Genomic DNA, 14388 nt, shown 5'->3' on the forward strand with positions numbered 1-14388 from the left:
CCAGACTTTGGGGAAAAGAGATTAAAACACCCATTAATTCCCTACAAACTTCTGATTATTTTTTTTTCCCTTTACCATTTACAATCTAAATAATTAACAATTCTGGGTTTATTTTGTTTTCCTTTTGCTTCAACTCACAGCACTGGGGGAACCCCTCGGAGGTTGTGGGGCTGTTTTTCTAATGTCCCTCTTGCTGGCTGGAATCGCTCAGCTTCCCCTCAGGCTTGAGGTCTTGGAGGGATGAATTAGGAGCAACAAAGCCCGCAGTGTGGTGAGGCTTTCACCCTCCTCCTGGTGTGGGGCAGGACAGCAGCACCACTGGGTTCCCCCCCAGCCACTCCAGCGCATGCAGTGTCTGCTGTCATCAACATTTGGGATAGTGAGCCATGTTCTACCTCTGCCAGGTAGTTGTGAAGCTCTGGGAAAGCAGGCAGGGTGCTGTAAACACGGATTGCAGTAGCCCCGTAAAGCAGAACAAATCGGTTTGATCTTTATTTCTCAAGGACAAACCAATTACGCCCGTCAGAAGGCAAAGCTGCATAATCGGGTTTCCGCGAGTCCCTCGTCGTGTTACAGTGGTTTATTTGTCAGGCTGGTGTTGGCAGAGCTGATGTTAATTCCCAGCCCCGTCCCTGATCATGAACTTGCTGTTACAGCCCAAGGTCAGAGGGTGCCTGTGGAGGTCCCTGCGCTCCCTGGGCCGGGCCGTGGCCGACGTGTTCACGGCTGGAGACCACAAACCCCTCTGTGCCGTCCCTGTGCGAGGTGAGGGAGGGACTCCAACTCTTTTCACATGTAAACAGCTTGTTCTTTGCATGCTGTTAATAACACAGACCCAAAGAGTGACTAACAACAATGTGCTGACTTGGAGAAGAGCTTGGATCTGCTGGTGCCCTGCATGAAAGGATACAATTATTTTTCGTAACCGTTTATTTTCCCTTTACGACAAGCTAAGCAAAGCAAGTTTGTCAGAGGCAGAGTGCTCCTAATTTGGTCTCCAGTGACCTCTGCAACCGTGATTGGCAGCTGGGTGTCGGGAAGGAACTTGTGCCTGTGAGATAAAAATGAGCAGAACAAATGCCGTAGGACAGCTTGGGTTCCCCAGGGGACGCAGGCTCAAAAAGGTGAAAGAAGTGCAATTACAGGAGGTTTTCAGCACAGAAAGTTAATTAGCTACTAAATAGCATTTAGTGCAGTTCAACGTGAGGAAATTTATGTTTTGAAAGCAAACAGATCAATGGAAAGCCTGTGGAACAAGCTTTTGGAAAGTCCACGCTGACATCCGTGTACTTTGTACCGTAACGGCCTGAGAAGTTTCTCCCAGGTTTCGCCAACAAATAGGAAGAGTTGTTAGATTTGTTTCCCCTGTGTTTGTGGACATATAAAAATGCTTCCACATGTGAATGTTTTGACGTCTAATTTCAGAAATCCTGGATAGGCTTTCATCCAGACTATCCAACACCTTGTTCCCTAGTCACTGTGGTCAGTGGAAATCGATTCTGTTCTAGCTCTCTGAGGCACGGAAACTTCAAGTTCCAAATATTTTCAGCCAAAGTCTGAATTTAATACAGTTCTCAACCTACTTACTCATCTGTGCTGATTCAGGTGAGTGTCTGTGGCTGGCTCTGTGTGGCCACACTCTGTGGGAAGCTGGTGCTGTCCCACAAGTGTCCTTCCAGCCCTGCTCTGCAAGGTTACACAGAGTGAGCAGAAACATTTTGACACCTTTTTTTTTAATACTAAGTAACCAATCTGGTTTCCTTTGCGTGTCTTTTATGTCACTGAAGTCAGCAGGTTTCACAGTTCATAATATATGTATATCATCAGGGGCAATTTTTGTATCAGAACAATGGATTTGGGTTCCAGCTGCCCAATATTGCCTCACTCTATACAGCCACTGCACTAAATTTTTAGGCATTTCAGGATAGCTTTGAACTTTTATTGACGGATTATTTGTTTGAAGCTGTCTGTCTGAGCAGCTGATGCTGTCAGGAGCTGTTTCACCTTGCTGGGAAGAAGAGGAGCCCAGAAGGTCAGTGCCTGTGGGGAATAGCGGAGAAATGGAGAAATACTAACCCCTGGGGAGGAAAAGGGGCATGTAATTCCCATTACATGGATGCTCATACATTATGATGATACTCATTGTCTGCAAATGATGCTTCCCAAGCCAGGAATGCTGGGGCTGTGGGAGAGCTGTTATTAGTGACAGCGTAGGTTAGCACAATGGTGATGGAGAGCCAGCTCTGTGAGGAGGGTTTGGCTCTTGCAGGAGGCTCTCTGGGAATCAGGTGGTGCACGCTGACAGCTCGGGTGACTGCCACGTCATGGCTGTAACCTTCAGCCCCTTTCTCTCTTATAATTACATTTGTCACATCACGTTGTAAAATGAGTTATTAGATCTTTGTTGCTGAAATCGGCTTCCCAGGTAATCAGGGCAGGTCTCTGGCCCGGCTCAGGAACAGAAATAATAAGTGGGTTTAGCTCTCTTTGTGCTGTGGGTGTGTCCCAGGGCATTAACTCAGCAGCAGGTTGGGTCCCATCGCTCACGTCCCTTGCAGTGTCGGAGCTCCTCGGTCGGGCGTGCGGCAGGTCCCACGTGGTGGGAGTGGGACAGTGGCTCCTTGAGGGCTACAGCGGCTCGAGGAGCATAGGTATGGTTGGCTGCTGTACTTGACTGTTGAGAGGAGAAAATACATCAGCACCTGGTCTTGCTCCCCAGCAAGAATGGGATGTGTTTTGAGACAAGAGTAATGGTGAAGGGAAAAGGCTCAAGTGCAATCCCAGAATTGTTTGTGTTGGAAAAGCCCTCTAAGATCACCGTGTCCAACCCTTCCCCAGCAATGCCAAGGCCACCACTAACCCATGTCCCCAAGTGCAGCATCCACATAGCTTTTAAGTCCCTCCAGGGATGGGGACTCCAACACTGCCCTGGGCAGTCTGTGCCGGGGCTGGGCAGCCCTTTTGATGTAGAAATTCTCCTCAGTATCCAACCTGAATCTCCACTGGTGCAACTTAAGGCCATGTCCTCTCCTCCTGTCCCTGTTCCCTGGGAGCAGAGCCCGACCCCCCCCGGCTCCCCCCTCTTGTCAGGGATTGCAGAGCCAGAAGGTCCCCCCTGAGCCTCCTTTTCTCCAGGCTGAGCCCCCCCAGCTCCCTCAGCTGCTCCTGGTGCTCCAGACCCTTCCCCAGCTCCATTCCCTTCCCTGGACACACTCCAGCCCCCTAATGTCCTTGTCAGGAGGGCCCAAAAATATGAGGGCCACGTAACTATGTCCATTGGTTTCCTGCCTCAGGTTTTACTCATCCTCCTTGGTTTTTCTCCCTGTCCCTTTTATTCCCATGGCCCAGTGCACTTGTTGTTTTGTGAGCAGTGCTGTATATTAGCTGGCACTCTGTTTTTCCTGGATCCCTCAACCCAAAGTCTCTCTGGAATGTTCCTCCGGCTATTTGCCTTGCAATGCTTCAGCTCCCTGCTTTTGCATGGCACTCTGGGATAATTTCCTCATCCAACAGATAGAACAGACCGACAGATAATAAACTCTACCCCTGCATCTGTATATCTTGAGTGCCAGGGTAGAGGACTCCCCAGAATCCACAAAATTAGCTTCATGATGCTTGTTGTTACTGACATCCAGAATGATCTCGATATTAAAATTATTTTTGAAAGTAGTCCAGTGGGTTATTTTCTTTTTTTTTTTTTTTGATCAATACATATAGGAAAAAAGTAATTTTAAACACAGTGAGGGTTTTTTCCAAGTTTCCCGGTTGACTCGGTAAGCACCAGTGAACAAGGTGGTTCTATCTCTGCATCTGTCATGCGTATGAATGCTCATGTTCATCAACCCCTGTGAAGGGCAGGGGGCACAGGTGTCTCTTTCAGATTTCGCCCTCTACATCAACGAAAACATCGGAATTTCCCTGGGCTGCACACACTGAGGCACCCTACTTACCCTCGGTGCCTTTTTCTGTCTGGAGAGGGTAAATCCACTCACATGAGCTGGTTCTGTGTCTGTGGGGTGCGTGTGCGAGCTTGTCACCAGTGAATGTGAACTGTAAACATTTGTCTTCAGAAGCATTTCCTGAAAACACAGCAGTGCCAGCACCGCCGTGCCCGGGCTCTGCAGCCCCTCAGGTCCCAGGTTACTGCTGGTGCCCCTGAGGTCTGGGTTATGTGGCAGAAGGAATTGCAGTGGGCAGTGGTGTTCTGTACTGAGGAGCTGCAGAATTCCTGGGATCAAAGCAAGCCTGCTCAGCTCTACTTGTAACTCGTTCCTTGGCAGTTCTCTGCTGCTGTTGGTTTGAGATGATGCTCGTGAAGAATGAGCACATTGATCTCCATGGCAAGGACCCACAGGCCAAGGATCCTCCCACCAACCCATCCTCCAGCCTTTTGCCATGCTGACCAGCTCGTCTTTGCAAGAGTTTTATAAAATGGGTTGCCTTTTCTTAGTCTTTGAGTTAGTTTGAGTCATCTCTTCCAGGAAAATCCTGTGTAACCAGCTGTGGCTGTTATGAAGTGTTGCTCCATAAATACCAGCTGCTTCTAGCAGGCAGTCCAGCCCAAGTGTCTTGTACCAGGACTCCAGTTACATCTCATTAACATGAGATGCTGAATGGTTTAGAAAGTGTTACATTTTGACCGTTTATCCAAAAGTAATGCTTGATTTTTCACAAAGGACAGTACAATCTTCATGGAAAAATTTCCAAGGCAGGTGCATAACTGTGCCTGAGACTGGAGGTATCCTGGTGTCTAACCTGGAAAACCTGCTGTGGATGCTCTCTGAGTGAGTTTGGGTGTGTAGTGTGATCCCTGTTGCCACATCACTTCTAAATCCTCATCCTCCAAATGGCCTGAATGTAAGTTCTGCTTTGCTGCTTTCTCTCCAAAAACTGGAGCGTCAGAACTTGGTGCCCAGAGCAGCGAAGTCACTCCTTTAGCTGGAGTCAACCAGCCTTGGTTTCATGCAGAGGGTGCTGCAGGAGCAGGAAGGGGCTCAGGGATCTGCTCCCAGAGTGTTTGAGTTACACATTGGAATGGGGTGGCTCAAAGGGCCTCGGTTAAAAATTTAACCCACAACGAACTGGGTTGTGCAGAGCCCCGTGCACTGGAATGCAGCGACCTGAGCCGTGGGCAGACGTGGCACACAGGGCTGGTCCCTGCCAGGGCTGGTCCCTGCCAGGGCTGGTCCCTGCGGAAGAGGCCCTGGAGCCGCACACTGGTGTGGAGAGCGTGCTGAGTGTGTGATTCCCAGCCCTCAGTGCCCACATTGTTGCATAAGCGGATTAGAAAACATGGCATAAAGTGGCCTTGCAGGGGGCTGCTTTGTACCTGCTCCTGGCCTTGTCTGGCAAGCCCTGATTTCACAGCGGAGCCCATTCAGAGCCCGCAGAGATTGTTCACGTGCATTGGCCTTTTTACGAGCTGAGGGCTCACAGTTTCACATTCACTTCATTCCCAAAGCACTGGTATTTTTCTTTTGGGATCAGGGCTGGTGGGGGCATGTGGGTTTTTTGAGTCTGAGCTTAGTCTGATTTAAAGCTGGAGGTCTGGGGTGGATTGGGAAAGGGTTGGGTTGATTTACTCTCCTTGTGGTGCGTTGAAGAGCTCGGGTGTGATTTCCCATCATTAACTCCCCCAAGTTTCAAGGCTGCAAGTGGAAACCATTTGGAATTTATAGACACGAATCCAGGCTTGGCAGGTCCACTTGCAAAGGCATAATGAGAAACTGGAGTTCAGGGAAAACATCTTTGGATCCTACTGGTCATGGAGGGAACTTCCCAGATGAGATCCCAGGTCCATGCTGCCGTCAGAATGTACTCACACCTCCTGTCCCCATCCCAGTGAGGAGCAGCTGAGCTGAGGGCATTACTTGAGCTTCTTAATTCTGCCTTCTCAGAAGTGTCTTGAGGAGTGAGTTTGGCTCTGCCCAAGTTCTGTGTGCAGTTTGGAACAGACCAAAATCAGGATGTTTTTTTGTGATGGTAGAGAATCAATTTAAATAAAAATAACTTAATCTCTCACATGGGCTGTCGGTTATTGGCTCCTTGGGCCTGCACTGAATCCCCATCTCAGAGCTCTGCCTGAAGGTTTTGAATGTGGTGGTTGCACGTACCTGCAGCCTCCCGTGGCTGACGCGCTGCTCTGTCCACAGGGACACGTGTGACAATCGCATGACCTGCTCCACCAGCTCTGCCTCCAGCCTCGACACCAGTGCCCAGTTCCAGGAGAACAATGGGCAGACACAGAGCACCAGATGGGATGAACAGCAGAAGGTATTTGCCCTCGAGCAGGTCTGTGGTGTCTTCAGAGTGGACCTGGGACAAATGAGATCCCTTCGTCTCTTCTTCAGGTACTGGATGGTTGTGTGTGAGCTGTGTGTGCTCTGGCTCGGGGCTCTGGGGATTCTGGGGGCAGATGGCTTCTGCAATCCTCCTTGGAAGCCTTTCCAGAATGGTTGTCTCCAGGAGAGCACATCTCAGCCTTCCCAGGGAGAGACTCTGAATTACAGTTATGGGGTCAAAAGGATTTTTTTTCCTAATAGGTTTTCCTAAAGGTTGCTCTTAACTGTCTTACCAAAAATGCTTTAAATAACCTGCAGGTGTGAAAAAAATCTTTACCTGTGGTACCTTTTCCTTTTCCTGCCCCTCACCAGGCTCCCCTAGTGTCTTGCTGCTTTCAGTCTCTTCAGTGATGTTTCAGATTATTACTAAATTTATTTCAAACTATTACAAAAACATTTTTACTCCCTCTTTTTGCTCTCACTCCCTGTTTCTTTGGACAAAGCTGTGTGAGAGCAAGTCTGCACATCCCTAGGAGCTGAGTTTGTGTACTGCCTTAATGTTTCTGGGGCAGACTTCTTGTGTATTTGTCTCCAGGCAAGACAAATTTTAATTCCTTCATGTGAAGGAAGGGTAAAAATAGTGCCATTACCAGGGACTAGCAGAGCTTCTTGGGGAAAATGGTCGCTATGGCCATGTCAAACAATCATAAAATATCTCAACTGGAAGGGACCCATAAGGATTACCGAGTCCTAGAGCTGTAAAACTGTTTCTGTGCCCCGTTTTAAGGGGCAGATTGGTGCTGCACGTTATGATTTGCTTTGCACTGTCTCTCACCCGAGGGTCCCCATTCCTGCTGGCCCCTCCTTGTCCTGGGCAGTCCGTGCAGGTTGTTCTCCTGTTGTTCCCTGCAGTGATGAGGCGTGCACCTGTGGACAGCTGGTGGTTGCAAGCAGGGAGAGCCAGTACAAGATCTTCCATTTTCACCACGGTGGCCTGGATAAACTGTCCGAGGTGTTTCAGCAGTGGAAGTACTGCACAGAGACCCATCTCAAGGACCAGGTACCTGAGTGGGGTTCTTGGGGCAGAGAAGGGGTTCCCAGCAGATGTTTCACACTTGGGTTTGTGTTTTGGAGAAATGAAGCTTTAAGTTCACGTTGCCAAGTCGTGCAGAAGGCTGTGATGTGTTGGGTGTTTAGGATGGAACGTGAGTCGGACACGAAGTCTCTCTTGGACTTGCTTGTCCCCATCCATTGCTGTTCCACCTGTGGAATATGGGGTAAGATCATCCAGAAGACTTGCTTAGGTAGTGATTTTGCTAGACCTGACAGGTCAGCACTGCCCTTTAGGCGTGGAAGGTGCTGGGAATCTGCAGTGGTAGGTCAGAAATTCTGTCAGAGCCTTTCATCCATCTTATGACGCGCAGCTCACCGCTTTGGAGAGTGTTTTGACAAGGCATCTTGCCATATTTTGTTCAATCTACATACAAATGTGATAAGAGCTCTTTAATTATCCGTTTAAGATATTGTATGTGCTTATTAGAAACAGTGATTTTTAAATTTCCATCCTTCCCACAGAGCCCCCCGCTGCTTTTCTTATTATGGTCGCATGGGCTCACTTTTTGCATTGAGCAACCTTTGATTTTTAAATTAAATGTCAGCTGCAGTCTTGCACTGGGATCATGAGTGCCCTCAGAGAGCCTGGCAGCGCCGTTCCCCGCTCGCCTAACAGCAATCCCTTTGTATATGGCCAATCATATGTAATTTATTGCAAGCATTCCTGGCAGGGGGAAGTTTTGCTGTAAGCAGCATTAATTCAGTTTCAGGTCAGGGATAAGATGGGAGGAGGAATGGAAACTATTTTTTTTTTAAGATGGAGCTGTTCTGTGGTGCTCAGATTTTTTAATTATTCTAATCACTCTTGTTATTGTAATGGTAGGAATTTAAAAAAAAAAGCCCAAACCTCCCCAAGCGCAGCTCCTCAGTGCTTAATCCTACATGAACCATGCAAAGAGGTTTCCCTGCTCTGGGTTTCGCACTCTGCTGCTCTCTCTGGCTCCTGCCTCCAGTTTTGGTTTGTGTTCCCCTGTTCAGCAGCTTGCTGATGAGAAAACCTGCATGCAGTTCTCCATCCGCCGTCCCAAGCTGCCCTCCTCGGAAACCCACCCGGAGGAGAACACGTACCGGCGCCTCGACGTGTCTGCCTGGCTCCATCACCTGAATGAATCTGGACAGGTGGAAGAGGAGTACAAGCTGCAGAAGGTGAGAGGTTTTCATCTGTTCTCTCCTGCTGCAGAGTGCAAGTCCCCAGGGGGAAGCTGCAGGAGTTTGCTTTCAGGCCGGGGGCAAGAACTGGGAGTGTGGAGACTGGTGTAGGAAGCCTTGGCTGGAGATCTTGTGGGATTGGAGCAGATTCCATCAGATTCCCACCTGGACATGTTCCTGTGTCACCTGCTCCAGGTGACCCTGCCTTGGCAGGAGGGTTAGACTGGGTGGTCTGCAGAGGTCCTTTCCAACCCCAGTTGTTCTGTGTTTCTGTGATGGTGGAGTATCTCCCATCCATGACCAGGGATGAGCTGTCCCACTTCTGCTGCTGTTTGGAATCAATAAACCAAAGTGCCCAGTGCCCACAGTGTTTGCAGAATGTGTGACCAAATCACAGAGTGAACTGGGATTGCTGCAGGAACTGGGATTGCTGCAGGAACTGGGGTTGCTGCAGGAACTGGGATTGCTGCAGGAACTGGGATTGCTGCAGGAACTGGGGTTGCTGCAGGAACTGGGATTGCTGCAGGAACTGGGATTGCTGTATGAAATAACGCAGGGGGAGCACTGGGCCAGGGGGAGCACTGGGCTGGGCTCTGAGAGGGAAGTTTGCAGTGCAGTGCAGTGTCTCCAGGACTGGGGATTAAGCCGTGACATGAGAACGACACGTTAATCATAGAGCCTCTCCGGGGGTGGTTATTGACATTGAAATGAGCCCGATTTGTGTCTGGTCTGGGAATAGAGGGCCAGCACTTTCCCTCTAAACATGTGCAAATTGCAGGAGCTTGAATCAAGGCGTCACTTGTCAGGAAAGAACTGCAGAGGCACCAAAGCACAGCAGCGGGCAGTTCCTTGTTGCTGTATTTGGGAATGTTAAAACTGTACCAGCCATAACTTTTGCTCCTTGTTCCAGGCCATTTTCTTTGGTGGGATTGATATTTCCATCCGTGGGGAGGTGTGGCCCTTTCTGCTGCACTACTACAGCTACGAGTCCACTTCTGAAGAGAGGGAGGCACTGAGGCTGCAGAAGAGGAAGGAATACTTTGAGATCCAGGAGAAAAGGTAGCAGACCATCATCATCCTCCCCTGCTCATCTTCGCTGGCTGGACATCACAGTGACACTGCTGGTGATGGTGCAGAGTCTCTGCCCCCTTTGCATCAGGAGAAGCTGGAGTAAAGAAGTGAGAGGGATGGTGAAGGAGGTGTATTGGGCTCTGCTGACCTCCTGAGGCTCTGGAACTAATAATAACTTGATAATAATAATTTGAACCATAGAGCTCACTCGGGTTTCTGAAACAGGCTCGTCAGTACCACGCAGGGAAACATTTCACAGACAAGGCTTGAGTTAGAACACTGAAGGAGAAATTGGGAGCATACATTTCTTTATAAATACAACTGACTGACATGAGGCTTTTTGTTCATTGTGGCAACTATCTTCCTCTCTTGGCCATGGTCTCCTGTTGCTGCTCCATTTCCAGGCTGTCCATGACTCCGGATGAACAGAAGGATTTCTGGCGTCAAGTGCAGTTCACGGTGGACAAGGACGTGGTGAGGACTGACCGCAGCAACCAGTTCTTCCGAGGGGAGGACAACCCCAACGTGGAGACGATGAGGTGAAGTGTCTGAGTGTCCCTGCCTGGTGCTGCTGAGCGTACTCACAGCTCTGTCAGCCAGCCCTAGGCTGCCTGGGAATGCTGAGCAGCACCCGCTGTGCAGCTGGTGATGGAATCAAGGGATGCAACAACAAGGCCTTCCCAGTGCTCCCAGTGCTTCCACAGCCATTTTCTTCTGGATCTAATAACCCTGCTCCCATCCCCAACCTTCCCTGCACGCACAGGGGTGCTGTGCAGGCTGTGTGCAGGTGCCTGGGTCTGTGGTTCTCCTGATGGGATGGAGGATGAGCACACTGGAGTCTGCTCCAGGGGTGGGACTTGTAAAAAGTGAGAGTCACACTTACAGACAGTGTTAGTGTATCTGTTGTGCCTCCAGATGCAGTTCTTTTAGGGATAGTGGGATGCAACAGAAGGTGTTCAAAAGTTAATGTTTTAGATAGAGGATCTGTGAGTCTCCTGTCCTGATCCTGGCTCAGCCTGTGTGGTGAGGGTTGGGCTGAAGGGATGGGGCTGTGCTCAGCTGTCACCTGCCCTCACCTGTCCCTCCTCCCTGTTTGTGTCTCTGCTCCAGGAGGATCTTGCTGAACTATGCAGTATTTAACCCAGCCATTGGATACTCCCAGGGCATGTCTGACCTGGTTGCTCCACTCCTGGCAGAGATCCTGGATGAGTCGGATACTTTCTGGTGCTTTGTGGGATTGATGCAGAACACGATCTTCATCAGCTCCCCCCGGGATGAGGACATGGAGAAGCAGCTGGTGAGGCTGAATGCTGGGATCCTGCTCTCTGTCAATGCCTTCTCTTCTCCCCAGTCACAGAAAGCAGTTCCCTGCATTCCAGTATGCCAAGTCACATCCCAAAGCCACAAAATCCTTGGGCTGATCCTTGGGGTTGTCCTGTGCAGGAACAGGAGTTGGACTTAGATGATCCTTGTGGGTCACATCCAACACACCATATTCTAGGACTGGGGAGGGTGGTACGAGTCCCTGTGCCCGAGGCAGGGCCTCAGCTCAGAGCGTCTTTTCCAGATGTACCTGCGCGAGCTGCTGCGGCTCATGCACCCCCGCTTCCACCAGCACCTGTCTGCCCTGGGGGAGGATGGCCTGCAGATGCTCTTCTGTCACCGCTGGATCCTCCTGTGTTTCAAACGGGAGTTCCCAGAGGCCGAGGCCCTGCGCATGTGGGAGGCCTGCTGGGCTCACTACCAGGTGAGGCCGCTGGCACGGGCAGGGCTGAGTCCTCACCCTCAGCAGGCACTGCAGGATTTCCAGAGGGGCTCTTAGTGGCAAAGTAGCCACAATAAATCAGTGTTACAGAGGGTCTGTAACTATAGAAGAACTGTATCTGTGTAGCAGGAGGATGGAGCCCTGCCTGCCTCTCCTCCTTGGGGATGTCCTGTTTCAAAAGGAGGTGTTTCAGGAAGTACTGAACACTCACTTTTGATATTCAAGCTTCTCTTACACAGCTGGGAAACGTCTTCCCAAAAATCACTGGTCTGGTCTGAACGCTGTGGTGCAAACTTTGCTGCCATGCTGTGAGGAGAAGAGGCTTTGGTTCAGCAAAAATTCTCATCAAGGACCCACTTGTGGAGGGTGGGAGGTGAAGCCAGAGCTCTGCCTCCACCTGCTGTACAGCAGCCCCTGTGCTCTCATTGCAGACGGACTATTTCCACCTCTTCATCTGCGTGGCCATCGTGGTGATTTACGGGGATGATGTCATTGAACAACAGCTGGCCACTGACCAGATGCTGCTGCATTTCAGCAACCTGGCCATGCACATGAATGGGGAGCTCGTACTCAGGAAGGTAAATACCCAGGTGCTGAGTCTCGGGTCCAGAGATGAGTCAGAGGGTTGAGGAAACCAGGACTGATGCTTCAGCTTCTCATTGCCTGTATCCCTGTGCCTGGCTGGAGCCCAGGAGGGTGGGATGCTGCTCTTTGCCTGGATGGGATGGGATAGATATGCCAACAGTATGGTTGGGATAACCCTTGGCTGGGATAACCCTTGGCTGGGATAACCCTTGGCTGGGATAACCCGTGCCCATGCTCAGGGAAAGGGCAGACAGAGCTGTTGGTGCCATGGTCCCCATTCCCTCTCAGCAGGAGTGACAGGGGCTGTGGGATGAGCTGTGGTGTGTGACAGCCCCTGTGACTTCCCCCTGTCCCAGTTACCCCTCAGCCCTGTGTTAGAGGGACACACCTTTGCTGCAGCTCAGGTAGCCAAACACGAGGATGGGAGAGGAAGCCATGGGCCACCTCAGCTCCCCGTGTTCATCCCCCAGTGAGGAGTGAATGTTTTCCCTCTCTCCCTCCCCTCTAGGCCAGGAGTCTGCTCTATCAGTTCCACCTGCTGCCCCGCATCCCCTGCAGCCTGCACGACCTCTGCAAGCTGTGTGGGACAGGGATGTGGGACAGCGGCTTCATCCCCGCCGTGGAGTGCTCCGGCCATCACCCCGAATCCGAGAGCTGCCCGTACGGGGGGCTGGTGGAAGTGTCTTCTCCTAGACCGGGAAGTGAAGGCAAGAAAGGCCTGAAAACACGGGATGTCTTTGCCTTCCGAAAATAGCTGAGAGGAACAGGGTGTGACGGCGGAAGGGAAGGGCAGGAAGGATGTGCATAGGAAAAAATGTTGAAGGCAAAAATGGAGGAATAGCTTGTCAAGATTCCTGAGAAGACTGGAAGGTGGGAAATGGAAGAGGAATTAAATCACTCTATAAGGGAAGCAAGTTCCAGTGCATGGATGGTGGAACTTGAGCAAAAGGCATCGACCCAGGAACTGTGCTGACACGTGTTTGCGTTTGGTTTTGTTAGAAACGAGCTTTTCTAGGTCTTAACGAGGACTTTTTATTCTGCCTCTGGGACTGGACTGGTTATCAACCAGAACTTTCTTATTTGCTAATGAGAAACGAGAACACTCAAGAGAGCCAAGTGCAGCTGGCAGTGCTGGTGGGGCCGGGCAGGAGCGGGGCAGGAGCTGGACGAGGCTCTGCCCTTCACCCAGAGCTCACCACGCGCTCTCCGCTTCAACCAAAACGTGCAAAACGTGGCTTCTCTCTAAAGCCATAAAGACCATTTTAATTATAATCTGCCAAAAATAAAACTGCAGACCACTGGGATGGCAGGGAAGGTGTCTGCTTTGTCGGCGAGGAAGGACTGGTCACCTCAAGATCTTGTCTCTGGCTTTTTTTATAGGATATACTGGCTGGCTGATTTTTTTTTTCCGTTTGTACAGAAAGTGTACAGCCCCAGGTCTCACAGCACTGCTGCTCTGAGTTGGGGTATTTCACAGACACTGTCCAAAGTTTCTTCTTCACGAGGTATTGGGTAGAAATTCCTGACTGGGAGGGTGGGCAGGCCCTGGCACAGGTTGCCCAGAGAAGCTGCCCCATCCCTGGAAGTGTCCAAGGCCAGGTTGGACGGGGCTTGGAGCAACCTGGGCTGGTGGAAGGTGTCCCTGCCCAGGGCAGGGGATGGAACTGGATGAGCTTTAAGGTTTTTTTCCAAACCAAACCATTCTATGATTCTCTGATTCCATGACATTACAGCAAAGCTGTTTCTTTATGCTGACAACTACAGACTTCAGACACTTTAGTCTGTTGTTTCCAGTAGGTTTCCCATTGTGTTTCCTTTGGCTCTCCTCAATTACTGAATATTTACTGTCCTTGCCTATCACTGCCACAGGCTGTGGCACATACACTCCTTGTGGGCTTTAGGCTCTTCAGTTGGTGCCAGTGGTGCACCCTGTTCCCCATCCCAAAGTGAAAATGAAACTTGCCTCGTTGCAGCCATTTTTGCTGAGCTCTATCTGATAAAGGTTTCCCTTGGGGTATTTTTGAAAGGACAGCGTGTTTCTTCTCTTGTCTGCTATAAAATTTTACAACCAGAAGTGGAGCTGGGGCTTTGAGCCCTGTTGCCAAAGGTCCTTACCAAATTCAGTGGCCTCCAAAGGTGTGTCCTGAGCCAGTGTTTGTGCCAAACAGAGCCAGAGGAACAGTTTCCCTGTAAGAATGGAAAAGGAGATGAGGTGACAGTGACACAGGGGGGTCTGCAGCCTTTCCTGGCTGTCCTGCTCTGTCTCACTTGCTCCTCACTGCTTCCCACACAGCTGTCCTGGGCAGGCTGGCTGAGGCCATGCTCACTTCCAGCTCTGCCTCTCAGGCACGTTTGTTCCCTCAGTAGCACTTGTGGAACCCCCTTGTCCTCGTGCAGTGCTGGGGGTTCCTGCACCTGACAAGC

General features: G+C 50.5%; 1 protein-coding gene across 3 annotated transcripts in view; it reads left to right on the plus strand.

The window, feature by feature from the left end:
- Positions 1 to 13131, plus strand: part of TBC1D16 (TBC1 domain family member 16) — a 27853-nt gene extending 14722 nt beyond the window's left edge. Inside the window, exons 4-12 of one of the 3 annotated variants that reach the window (XM_027904181.1) lie at positions 6153 to 6350; positions 7194 to 7341; positions 8373 to 8540; positions 9454 to 9602; positions 10019 to 10153; positions 10725 to 10911; positions 11182 to 11361; positions 11811 to 11957; positions 12473 to 13131. In XM_027904181.1, the coding sequence (XP_027759982.1) occupies positions 6153 to 6350; positions 7194 to 7341; positions 8373 to 8540; positions 9454 to 9602; positions 10019 to 10153; positions 10725 to 10911; positions 11182 to 11361; positions 11811 to 11957; positions 12473 to 12718 (1558 nt within the window). In that variant the 3' untranslated portion in view covers positions 12719 to 13131. The remainder of the gene's footprint in view (positions 1 to 6152; positions 6351 to 7193; positions 7342 to 8372; positions 8541 to 9453; positions 9603 to 10018; positions 10154 to 10724; positions 10912 to 11181; positions 11362 to 11810; positions 11958 to 12472) is intronic. The other 2 variants (XM_027904183.1, XM_027904182.1) reach the window with 2 other exon arrangements.
- The last annotated feature ends 1257 nt before the right edge of the window (positions 13132 to 14388 follow it).

Source organism: Empidonax traillii, unplaced genomic scaffold (genome assembly GCF_003031625.1).
Source record: "Empidonax traillii isolate 1590-97213 ecotype Southwest subspecies unplaced genomic scaffold, ASM303162v1 scaffold1015:size517714, whole genome shotgun sequence".
NCBI classification, from domain to species: Eukaryota; Metazoa; Chordata; class Aves; order Passeriformes; family Tyrannidae; genus Empidonax; species Empidonax traillii.